The 12,197-nt window shown below is 47.4% G+C and overlaps 1 protein-coding gene across 13 annotated transcripts in view; it reads left to right on the top strand.

Annotated features, from left to right (window-relative positions):
- The window catches only part of LOC126536996 (uncharacterized), a 615,291-nt gene that overhangs the window by 85,325 nt on the left and 517,769 nt on the right, over positions 1-12,197 (top strand). For 12 of the 13 annotated variants that reach the window (XM_072287449.1, XM_072287443.1, XM_072287445.1 and 9 more), the window contains exon 4: positions 8,125-8,190. The exons of the other annotated variant lie outside the window; for it this stretch is intronic. In XM_072287449.1, coding sequence (XP_072143550.1) covers positions 8,125-8,190 — 66 coding nt within the window. The remainder of the gene's footprint in view (positions 1-8,124; positions 8,191-12,197) is intronic. 13 annotated transcript variants of the gene reach the window in all.

Below are 12,197 nucleotides of genomic sequence, written 5' to 3'. Positions count from 1 at the left end.
GTAACTGCTCCTCAATCTCTACCCACTTTTCCTTTCTTCTGCCGCCCTGCATGTTTGTATAGCCTATTGCGTGGCGAGCTCTTTCTCTTGTTTTCCTCCTTTTTCTATTATCGACGGCGATGCTCTTCTGATGTTCCCCTAGGGAACCTTCTTCATTACTATCTACTCTGACCTCCTGAGCGCCCGCGGGCCCCCTAAAAAAGCAACAGCGCGACCACCAAGTCGCCAGCCTACTTCTCGTGCTAACTTGTAATTGAAGTGGATCCCGTCTCGTTTAAAACCACCACAGCTTCTCACTTCCCTGTTTACTTCGACAACCTCGAAGCCTTTCTCTCGGCTCATTTTCCATATTGCCTTATTAGCAGCCACTACGGCTCTTCGTACGTGACTGTCGCGCACAGGCACCTCCGGCACCGTGCACACCACGATCTGCACCTGATGGGATAGCTCACGCAAGTCGTCCACCCCCTTCGCCAAGCGCTGGGCTAGTCCTGGCCCTTTCCTGTTTAGGACGTCATTTAGCCCACCTGCGACTATGACGAGGTTGCGCACGTGGGCATTTTCCGCGAGCTTTTGTTTTGCTCACTCCATGACAGAACCCAGTGTGCGCCCTGGAAATGTCCCTACCGCCACTCTTTTGTCGCCTTTCACCCTCTCCACAATTGCTTTTGAGCACCCAGCCAGGTTTGAATCGCCAGCGATAATCACCCTTTCACTTACTCCTACCTCTCCCTGCTTCCCTTTGTCATTTTCCATGTGATTCGGACTCGACAAGGGGCATTGTCCCCTGGGCTCCTGCTTTTCCGCGTAGGGGCCTCAAGGTAGGTGCTGCTCTTTCCAGCTAACCCTTCATCACCCTGCCTGCGTTCGACGTATTTCTCTGACCCTCCCTGCGTGTAGCATCGGGGGTCTGCGTTCCATTGTCACGCACATTCTCGTTCACAATGGCGGCCCTGTTCAGCTCTTCCTCGGCTGCTTCAAGTCTTTTTTCAACTAACTTCCGTGCCTCACACTCCCTGTTTAGCTCATTTTTGAGCTCTTGCACCTGTTCGAGAAGCTGTTCCTGGAAAGCCTCCATTTTCTGCAGCCTAGTATCGACATCACATTGTGTGCCGGTTGTTTCGACGCCCTCTCCATTCTCACCCGTCAACAGAAAGTTGATTTAAAGTGCCGCCTGGCTGCCACTCCGGCAACTATACTAGCCTCAGAGACTGGCACACAAACTTTTTTTGTTGCAGATCACGGAGGCAGTGGTTTAAACTGACGTATTATCCGGATATGGGCACGCTGGCTGTTAAAATTATCCGGCAAGATTTGCATGCAAACTGTTGGGACCGCCGAAAACCTTCGAATTACGCGGGATTTCAAATAAACCGAGTTCGAATTAACAAGGTTTTACTATATATATATAGATTATGTGTCATAAGAAGCCAACAAAGACACCAGGGACAACACAGATGAAATTACTTGTACTGAGTAATTAAAAAAATTATAAATTAATGGAATTGAAAGTGGATGAAGAAACAATGTACCAATTGTGGGGGGGGGAACAGTCCCACGTCTTCGCAGTCAGTGCAAGTAATTTCCCCTGTTTTATCCTTCGTGTTTTTGTTTGTTGGCTCCTTATATGATTAATAAAAATCGGGCCCTTCGGTTAACCCCCTTTCTTCTCATTCATTACATAACGAGGATTTTGAATTCGGCAACATTGATGCCTTCAGGTAGTGCGTGGGGGTTTATTGACCACTTGCATTGACCACCGAAAAAGATCACGTACTCGTGACACCTGTGACAAAAAGGACGTTTCACACCCGCCGCCAAGGATTGTGAGTGGTGGCACTGGTTAACACTCTCAGGGTAGCTCTAGTAGTAACACACAAATACCCCAGAAAGTGGATGGGAAAGTAGCGCCGTTAAGAGCGTTTCGCACGTAATGCGAAGACGTGGGATTGTTCCCCACCTGCGGTGTGTTTTTCATCCACTTTCATTTCCGTTAATTTATCATTTCTTTAATTCAATTAGTAAGTACAAGTAATTTCCCCTGTGTTATCATTGGTGTTCTTTTTTGTTGGCTTCTTATGATATGATTAATAAAAATCGGGCCCCTCGATGAACCCCTTCTCGTTCATTATAGATATATATATATATATATATATATATTTATATATGTATATATATAATCTTGCATTTGCTTAATCTTCGTGTGACCTCGAAGAATTGTTCGCTGAAGTGACGGCCTTATCTAAAAATTTACAAGACCTCATAGCAGGAGACAGTTCAATTTCACAGCCTGAGCCCTCTCCCGCCACCAAGAATCTGGCGTCTCTCAGTAGTGTAATCTTCCTTTGTGATTGTCGTACACTTTGCTATCACTACTTAATTTTTCCGGCGAAACTGCAGCCTCTCTGTCTTTTTTTTTTCTTTTTCTGTGAGTCCGAGTAAAAGTGCTCTTGCGTATGGCTGTTGTTGATTCTTATTTCGAGTGAATCCGGCTTGGCCTCATTTCATTTACCGAGTGAATTATACAGATTGTCCCAACTATCATGCACCAAGAGTGAAAGAAAGAGCAGTTGCGTTACTGTAAGAAAACCTAGTGCATTTTGTTTCCAGCATGGTGGAGTAGCCGCTAGTAATTCTTTTGTTCCTGAAATTTAATTCGACAATTGCTATTAATTATCTAATTCAAGAAGTGCTGTCCTAATTATCAAAGTGTCAATGAGGCATTTTTAGGCACTTTCAGGCACCCCCAAATGACATGTAACTGCTGTGTTTTTAGCAACGTACTAATCCCCTTCAATTTTTTCCGACTGGCAAACATACCTCACGAAATATGAAAAATACCACGTGACTGCGCTCCCACCCTCATCATAAAGCAGCGCCCTCAAATAAGCTGATTGAAATCAACTGCATTGCCTGTCTCAAACCTGAAGAAAGAGACAGCGCATCACCTTGATAATGGTACAGAAGGAGCACCAACAGCAGATTTCGTGGCTTTACAGCTAGCTATTTCTTTCTCTCTACGTCATTCTTGTTGTCCATCTCTCAAGGCCGACAGATAATATTGATAACAAAAGGCCCTTAAAAACGCGGCCGAAGTGCCACTCTGACCACGCAAGGAACGTGAAATGCAATGAAATAAGCACGGATTGTTTCGAAATCCCGGCTTTGCTCGTACCGTATTGACAGTGTGCGTGGAGCTATATTTTGCACCATAAACTTGCTTCGGACCAAAGCCAAATTAAAGTGACAGTTTTAGTTTTCATCGGAGTGTATACGTGCTGCAAAAACAGGTTCATGGCATAAAGTGAAAAGGAAATAAACAGACCGGGAAGTGATCCAAGCGTTGAGAATAGGCAAAGTGATGCGTTCAAGAAAGTAACCACTTCTAAATGAGCTGAATTGGCAATCGGGATGCCTGCACAAAAAACAAACAACAAATGCATCAGATTTCAGTGTGCTCTTATTATCTATGAATTTGTAAGCGCCGTTGAGCACCAGCTGTTGCTTGGAGGATGTGTTCAAATAGGTCTCCATCTGCAGCTACGCAGTCCTTTGTGCGCTTTATCACATCTTCTGTGGCTTTCTTGATGACCAACGTTCGAATTCTTTGGTAGACATCCTTTATCCTGAGCTAATCTGGCATCCGTCTCGATCATGTAAGTACAATCTTGCACATAACCCCAGAGAAAGAAATCGAGTGGAGTGAGGTCAGGTGACCTAGCCAGCCAATTTACAGGCCCGTGCCTTCGAATGTATAGCGCATCAAAAGTTGCATTCAGCCGATTTTGGTCTCGGCTGCTGCTGTGTGCTGGTGCTCCATCTTGCTGATACCACAGAAGTGGAAGACATGACAGGAGAACTTTGCTGAGAAACTCATCTACCACTCCTTCAAGGATTTCATACACGTAACACTATCCAGTCAGTGTGTGATCGAAGAAGATCGGACTAATTTTCGCACCGGCGTAAATTCCGCACCCCACATTGAATGACCACTGGTACTGGTGCTGGTTGCGCTTTACCCATTGTGCATTATAGTCACTCCAATAGTGCGCATTATGCAAATTTACCTGGGCATTTCTATGGAAATTGGCTTCATCTATGCACATGATGTTGCTCAAAAAGTCCTGTGACTTTTTATTTATTTAATATACCTCACAGGCTCCAGAAGGAGTATTGCGTGAGGGGGGCGGTACAGATAACAAATGCGGAGCAAAAACATAGTTTTTGTTACATAAATATGAACAAAACGAGAATCAAATAATAAACAAAGAACGCGAAGTAAACAAAGATAAAAAGCAACGAAGGTAAACGAACAGGTGTTAGCTTTCAGTATACAGTAAAGCAAACAAGCTTAGAACAAATGCTTACATAAATAAATAACAATGAAGTTAAAAGTAACAAAACTGAACAGATACTTGTTTTTAGCTAAGTACTAGCCAAATATGCAGTAATTTTTTGTCTGAAGGTTAATGGGTCATTAATGTCAGCGAGGTTATCAGGAAGACCATTCTACAGTGCAATCGCACGTGGCAAAGCTGAGCAGTTGAATGCATTGTTGGCTTTTGTGAGGACTTAATTCGAGAAACCTACACGATCGTACAGGTCCCTCCCTAGGTTCAAAGTACTGGTGCTGGTTAAGGTGGTACGGGTGAAAGGCCGTCGTTTAGAATCCTCCAAACTGACGACTTGGAAATTTGTACCTGGGCGGCCATGTACTGCGCGCTAGTATGAGGGTTTGAGGCCATAAGTGCTAGAATATCCGTGTGTAGGCTAGGACTCAAAAGATGGAGTCCTGCACCGCTCTTGAAGCTGCTGGTTTGTCTCAGGTTTTCATCATTTCTGATTATAGTCGAAGCGTTTGGTTTAATGTCACAATCCCATGACTGATATATATTTGCGGCTTTCCTCTTGTCATTTGCAGCTCCCAAGGCAAGGATCATTTTCACCTTCTGCTCATTACAGGAAGACATGACAACTGGGACGAAACAAAACACCTTTAAACATTTGCACTGGCATTGTCAATTCCCGTTTGTAGTGATAGGTGCTGTGGCCAAAAAAAAAATAACCATCCATGCACTTCAGCTACGCTAAGACAACAGCTATCACAGCTTGTTTCCAACTAACACCAGCTGAGACGTGTTACTTCGGCTGAGGCACGGCAGATAAGGCACTAGGCCAATCACGTTTTATAGCGAAGCTGCATATGGCTAGTTGATTCGTCCGCCCGTCTGTCGCCTGTACGCCGAAAACTCCTCTGGCCCAACCCCTTGATTATGCACGAAAAAAAAAAGCGAAAGAGAGGCGCGCGATTGGCGGTGTCAGTAGTGATGTTGTTGCAATGTGTTGCAGCCGAGCAGGCGTGCAGCAGTTTCTCTCCAGCTCCGAAATGGGTAAGCCACGCGTCATACATACTCCTGAGGAGCAGGCAGCTTTCGATCAGCAATGCCACGGAACGAGCTCGTCTACGTGGTTCCGATGCTGCACTCCGGGCACAAGAACAGGCTCGTGCAGCTGAGTGAAGCAGCAACTAGTACTGAGGATCCGGCAGCCTACCAAGCCATCTTTTAATGAACCGTCGGAATTAACCCAGTGATTAACACCGAGGCCCACGTTTCAGCTTCGCTGGTCAACCACCTGTACAGAGTGCTTGGGCAGTGAATTTTTTCTTTATTACCTTCATTTCATTCTGGCTAACTGAGAAGGAGCCTGTTCGAGGGCGCTGCTTTATGACACGTGTGCCCCCCCCCTCCCCGCTACCCCCCCCCCCCGTAGCCGGCGCCTATGACCACAGGCATGTCAGAAATAGCCCTGAAGGCCTGCCAGTACATTTAGCAGGTGTATCAGTGCTGTTACTATGACAGGAGATGGCGGGTGCAGTTGGGTATAATTAAGGAATACATACTTTGTCCCGTGACAATTGGCCCTTCCCACTATTGGTATGTTTCACTGCAATGATTTGCATATGTTTCACCTCGTAACAATGCTGTATTGAGGCGAACCTGACGCGTCGTGCCTTCCGAGCTTCGAAGTCATTGGCGAGGATTACAAAGGCGGAGTCAGCGCCATTGCTAACAGCGGCATAGTGTTTTAATGAAAAACATGGTACCGAACAGCAAGAAGCTTTATAGCGAACGTCGAAGTAGCTAGGCCTAGCGTTGCTGCGGTGGCGGCTACAGCTGCCAGCGGATTTGCGTGCGAGAGCCTGTTTGAGGTGGCCAGATAATCAAAATGGCACGGTGGTGGCTTCGATCAATGCCGTTTGGAACCTGTGGTCATTGCAAAAGTCCGGAAAATCGGACGGCAAAGGATTTTAGCGTCGGAAATTTCAGACGTTTTTACACATTAGAGAGTTTTGGAATAGGAGCCCCAAACATTTGGGGCTTGCAAAGAAATAGTGTCGAAGCCACTGTACATGTGTGAGGCGCAAACCGCGTTTGGGTTTTGCACCGGGCATGCTATTTCACTGATTTATTGGGAGCCCCAAAAGCTGCATCAAAAGATTTGCGTAAACAAACATGGCGGCACCCATCGAAGCGACGACTCTAACCTAGCAACAAGCTGGGCTCGATTTGTGGTAATGCGTGAAGTTTGCAAGCTAGGAGAAGTGACTGCGGTTATCGCTTTCTCTCAGCTAGCATGTGTTATGAAGATTTATTCATTAGACGCCGCTGAATCCGAATTCGATTGTGGATTTTATGGCTCGTAGGCCTAACACAGCTTAGCTTGGCTGGTGAAGGCATGCAAAGTTTGTTACTCAAAACTAAGTGCAACTAATTGTTTACTGCTAATAGAATAACCTCTATAATGTAATTAATTAAATGCTAAAACGCAAAATTAAAGATTACTATACTTGTCATAAAATGGTACATTTAGTTAATTATTTCTAGTAGCTTTCTTTAATACCGTAGTGGCACTGTCAGCGCAAGACGTTATCTACAAATGCAAAGCCCTATTCTAAAGCTCTTTGGGCCCCCTAACTATGGGGCCTCTATTCTAAAACTCTCTGTTGACTCTATGGCGTGGCGGTGCCGCGAAGGCGTCCGAATTATCGGGCATGTCCGAAAAATTGGGCATCCAGAAAGTTGGTCGTTGACTGTATTGCAGTTAATATTGAAAACACCTGGTGTAAGATGCACGTTTGTCAAAGCACCAAAAATACCCTTTGCTGCGCCAAATCAGTTCTGTTTGCACTAGGAGGTGTGACGAAAGGTCAGATGACTGTTCCACGACAGCTTATGTTGCAATGGCTAAGTGTGTGTGCGAGCACTTATTGTGAAAGCATACTTAACCCTTTAATTACGACATTTATAAATCCCAAGAAAAAGTTTTCATTTTCTACCTAAATATGTGAAACACATCACGAGTAAGCGTAATGAACAAAAGATATCTTGCAAAATTTTTTTCAGCAATAGGGGGATAAACCCAGGCAGAAAACTGCAAGCGAGCTTCACCTCAACCTACCTAAGGCCTCGTTTTCATTTTGTATAGACAGCTCTCATCATATGTGACCCGTAGGAGTACATATCATTTGCTTTACATCATCTGTGTGACACCACAGGAGCTGGATATGTAGGATTAGCCTATCTTCTCTGACATTGGTTTCACAAGAGAATGAGTCGCCTGCCAAACTTCTTCCTCGTCCATTGTTCCTGCTCTAAACCAACAATTGAGGCTTGTTGCCTGTCATTCAGTGTTGGCCGAAGACATTTAGCCAGAAACATTGTACTCAATATTGAAACTCTGCAAGAAAAATATTCGTTTGGTATGTTGCCTGTAGGCAATATTTGTCAATAAAGGGTTAAAAGCATTTTGCAATGTTGATCACGACCATATAAAGCCAGCAGGCAATGAAGGCGGGGAAAGCATGGGGGCATGCAACTATAGGGGTACGTATTGGATAACCTGTCACTGGTGGGGACTGGACCAACAACCTTCGCATTACACGGTTCAGTCGTTATTGGCAACAAGTAATTTTTTCGTTGTTTCATTATTTTCTACACTTCAATTTCAACTGCCGCTAATTATGCCTACGCTTTTTACTTGCCTGCTGGCTTTAATAAGATCACGATTTAAAAATATCGAGCCCGTCTGTCTCCCTTCTCCAATGTTGCAATTTCATTGCAGCAAACAGCACTACACAAGAGCGCCCTTGTCTGTCACTTGGAGAACATGTTGGCGCTGCTCAAGAAGGTGAGGCTCAATTGATGTGTCACTGAGGAGGCACGATGAGATTGACAATCATTGTAAAAGTAGCATACCTTGTACAGTGAAACCTTGTTAAACCATAGTTGACTGGAGCTCGGAAAAAAGACATACTAAACGGTAGTACTGCTTAACCGAAATAGCATGAGATCGCCCACTTACCTGTCAAAAACGGAACTTGGAGACAGTACGATTAAACGGGAAAAAAACGTGCAGCATTTATTGACTTCGCGTGACTAATGTGTTATTTTCGTTCGATGCTGTGGAAGCCCAGCAGTGACGACAGCAGCCTCAAACTTGCTGAAGCTTTGAGCCAGCTTTTCAGCCAGCCCGCTCTTTCCAGCAAACACTTGCATGACAGATTCCTTGTTGGCGTTGCATATTCTTCTTGCACAGGTGCGGTAGCTTTGCAGAAGTCGCGGGGCACCTTTTCATTGCGGGGTGCTGTTCTCGTCGCAATGATTGCATTCATGAGGCTGAAGTAACGCGTAGCTTCTGCCACTGTTGGGCCTGAATCACCCGTACTATCGTTTTCCATGTCATCTTCATCACTGTCGCTAGGTGACACTTCAGTGACAACAGAAAAAATGATGGCGAAAAGTCGAACCTCGTAGCCAACATCTCTTCGTGGTCGCAGCAGTGCTGCCGAGCAACTTCTTCGCATTTCAACTGCCACATACCGTAGTTAACAGTAGAACCGTGCCGCATGCCAGCGCCGACTTTTCATGTCACTTTCGATAGCACGAACGATGTCTAATTTTTCTTCTATGCTGAGCACCCGGCATCTTTTTCATCAAATTTTGGCATGACGTGAGTTCTCACTTGCACGACGCCGCCAAAGTGATGTTGATGTGGCTTGATGCGCAAACGGGACGCTTGGAGGCCGTTGTGCCTATCCCTGAGGCTTGTTGTTCTGCCGGGCCGCCCAATGGAGACAACGCACCGCCGTGTTTGCGCGACGAAAAGTGGAAACACTATGTGTTAACCAATACCTAGGCAATAAGCTGGTACGGTTTATGTGGTTACAAAACGCATTACGTTCAATGGCCGCTGAGTCGGGGATTTGACTTTACTAGTTCTAAAACGAATATACTGTTTAAGCAGGTACGGTTTAACGAGGTTTTACTGTATTCCTGCTCACAAGGGCCTTTGTCCACTGCAGAAGAAAGACTTCTACTTTCATTGATCGCCCACGAGATCTGTAATTTGTGCGCTAATTCTCTTGTCTCATCACAACATCTAAATCTTTGTACTAAGCAGTGTCACCTTGCTCAAAAGAAGGCTTAGTGCAGTAAAAGTGTATACACTACCAGAGCTTTGTTTTGTTGTTTTATTAAAGTTTAGGGAATACGATACATTGTGAGAGAATTCCTGAGACAAAGTGAACCCTGAGATGTTTGTGCATGTGCATAAGGGAGGGATCACATGACAAGAACTGTGCTCAATTCGTGTTTATTTTTATGCCGGTGTTTGTTTTGGGCTACTTGCATTTTGTATCTTGCCAAAGGACTTGAGAAACATTTTACATCTGATTCTGTAGAGGGCGCAAAAGGCATGCCTTAAATCACTTGATGGCGGCACCCTCCAAATGTATATTGCCCAGCAAAATAAAGTCTGGGTTCTTCGAGTCATGGCAACAATGCGATACAGTCGCTCCTTGCCAGCGAGCTCAGAGTAACTCACCCTTGCTCCAAACAACAACCCTTCATGGTGTCAGAGTGTCGTAAACACGAGCAGCGCGCAACTCCGTTGGTAATCGCCGGCATCGCTATAGTGTCGCCCCCTGCCGGATCTGTGTTGTCATGCATTTATGTTCGTTGTAGTTTAGCTAGATGGCGCACCCCCTTCTGTCATGTGACGAGCTGGGACCAATCAGGAGGCGTCATCTGGCATGTGAAGTCCTTTTCAGTAATAAACAGCCGCGAGCCGGCTCAGTCCTTGTCCGGTTTTCATCGGAGCAGTTAGCTCCGTGTCTCCCTCTCTGCGTCGGCGCTCGCCGCGCGTTCGCTGGTCGGGGGCCCCCGCTTGCCTGCCGCTGCCGGCACATCTATGGCGACGAGGATGGGATTCCCGCTGCGGTTCCGATCGAAGCCCCGGGAAACCAACGAGCTTCGTAAGTGAAGCGTCCCTTACGTGTCCGCACGGCCTGCAAACGCCGCCGACGCACTTGGCGTCGCGAGGCTTCCGAGCCTAGACCTTCTCGCCCCTTTGTTCTTCCTTGCCCCATTCCTGCTGCGAGCTCCGGCTTGCCTCCTGCACTGTCTCCTGCACGCTACCGGGCATGGCTTCTCTTACGGTGAACCTTCCCGTTTTTCTTGAAGTGCCCGGGCCACCGCTGATTCCATGGTATCGATGGAAAAAAAATTTTCAGGCCCACCTCGAAGCGGCCGGCGGTGGCGACTGGACGGACGCGCGACGAGCGTCTGCGCTCGTCAGCGCTCTCGGGCGTGAGGGACAGCGAAAGTACTTTGCAGACGAGGAGCAGGAAGCAGCAAGGCAGTTAACCGGCGCAGCGTCACCGTCAAGCGAAGCAGCAAGGCAGCCGACCGGCGCAGCGTCAACGTCAAGCGATACGGTCCCGCCAGCGTCAGAGTTGCAGAAACTCTTGCAGCGGCTTGACCGGCTGTTCGCCGTGTCAACAAATGTTCTGGCGGAGAGGCACGAATTCACCAGTCGAAGGCAGTTCGAGGGAGAAGGATTCCTGGAATTCGTGACCGCACTGAAGGAGAAGGCGGTACAGTGCAATTTCGGCACAACCTACAATGAGCGCGTCCGAGACCAAATAATACATGGGGTAGCGAACGCCAGCGTTCGCGAAAAGTTACTGGCTCATGGCGAAACCCTGTCCCTGGACAAGGCAGAAGAAATTGGACGCTCGTTAGAAGCCCTGCATCGAGCGAACCGCGCGTTCGACGCCGAAAAAATACAAAGAATCGAGGCAGCTCAACTTGGCGCTCCGTCGACGAGCCAAGATGGCCGACTTCTTCCGGGGAGCCGCCAAGATGGCCGACGTAGTCCGGGAGGCCATGAAGATGGCCGACGTAGTCCGGGAGGCCATGAAGATGGCAGACTTCTTCCGAGGAGCCGCCAAGATGGCCAACGTCTTCCGGGAGGCCGCCCAGATGAGCGACATTTTCCGCGAGGCTCCTCCGGGACCCGCAATGAAGCACAGGATGCGAAGAAAGACCCTAATGTCGAGCGTAGTTCATGCGACTGGTGTGGCAGCACGATGCATATTGCAACGTACAGGAATTGTCCAGCAAGGAACCGGCGGTGCAACGCCTGCCACACGTTGGGCCATTTTGCATCAGTATGCCGAAAAACCCGTACTGTTCAGCACGTCTCTTCCGCAGAGACGCTGTCTTCATCAACTTCCGCAGGACAGCCGTCCGCGTCTGTCTTGACGGTGAGCGCTTTGGAAACAAAATGATTTACAAGTCCCGGTCGTAGTTAACGGCGTCGCCATGCGGCTGCTCGTGGACACAGGAACGTCTGTCTCATTCATGACGGCCGAAGATTTTAGAAAGCACTTTGGTCGACAGCACAGACTGTCAAAAACAGCAGTGGACTTGAGGAATTTCTCCAAGCAACGCATCGACATTCAAGGCCTTTTCCAAGCCACTGTCCAGTTTCTTCAAAGGTCGTGCTCAGTCACGTTCCACGTAACGTCTACAGGAACATCACTGCTGGGTCGTGACGCCATCCAGCGCTTGGGGATACAAATCGACGGTACGTCGCTGTCATGCTGCCTGGCTTCGCTTCCTCCAGTACAGAGCCTCACAGGTGTGCCTCCGGGTTTTGATCACCTCTTCAGTGGCGAGTTGGGACTCGTCAAAAACTTCGTGCACCGGATACATCGGCGGCAAGGTATGAAACCAGTATCTTCAAAGTTGCGCAGACTACCCCTGGCTCTCCGTGACCAGGTCACAAATGAACTGCGGCGTCTCGAGGACTGCGACGTCATCGAGCGCGTCGAGGCTTCGGAATGGGTGTCT

Source organism: Dermacentor andersoni, chromosome 3 (genome assembly GCF_023375885.2).
Source record: "Dermacentor andersoni chromosome 3, qqDerAnde1_hic_scaffold, whole genome shotgun sequence".
Lineage (NCBI taxonomy): Eukaryota > Metazoa > Arthropoda > Arachnida > Ixodida > Ixodidae > Dermacentor > Dermacentor andersoni.
This window is presented reverse-complemented; position numbering and strand designations above follow the sequence as displayed.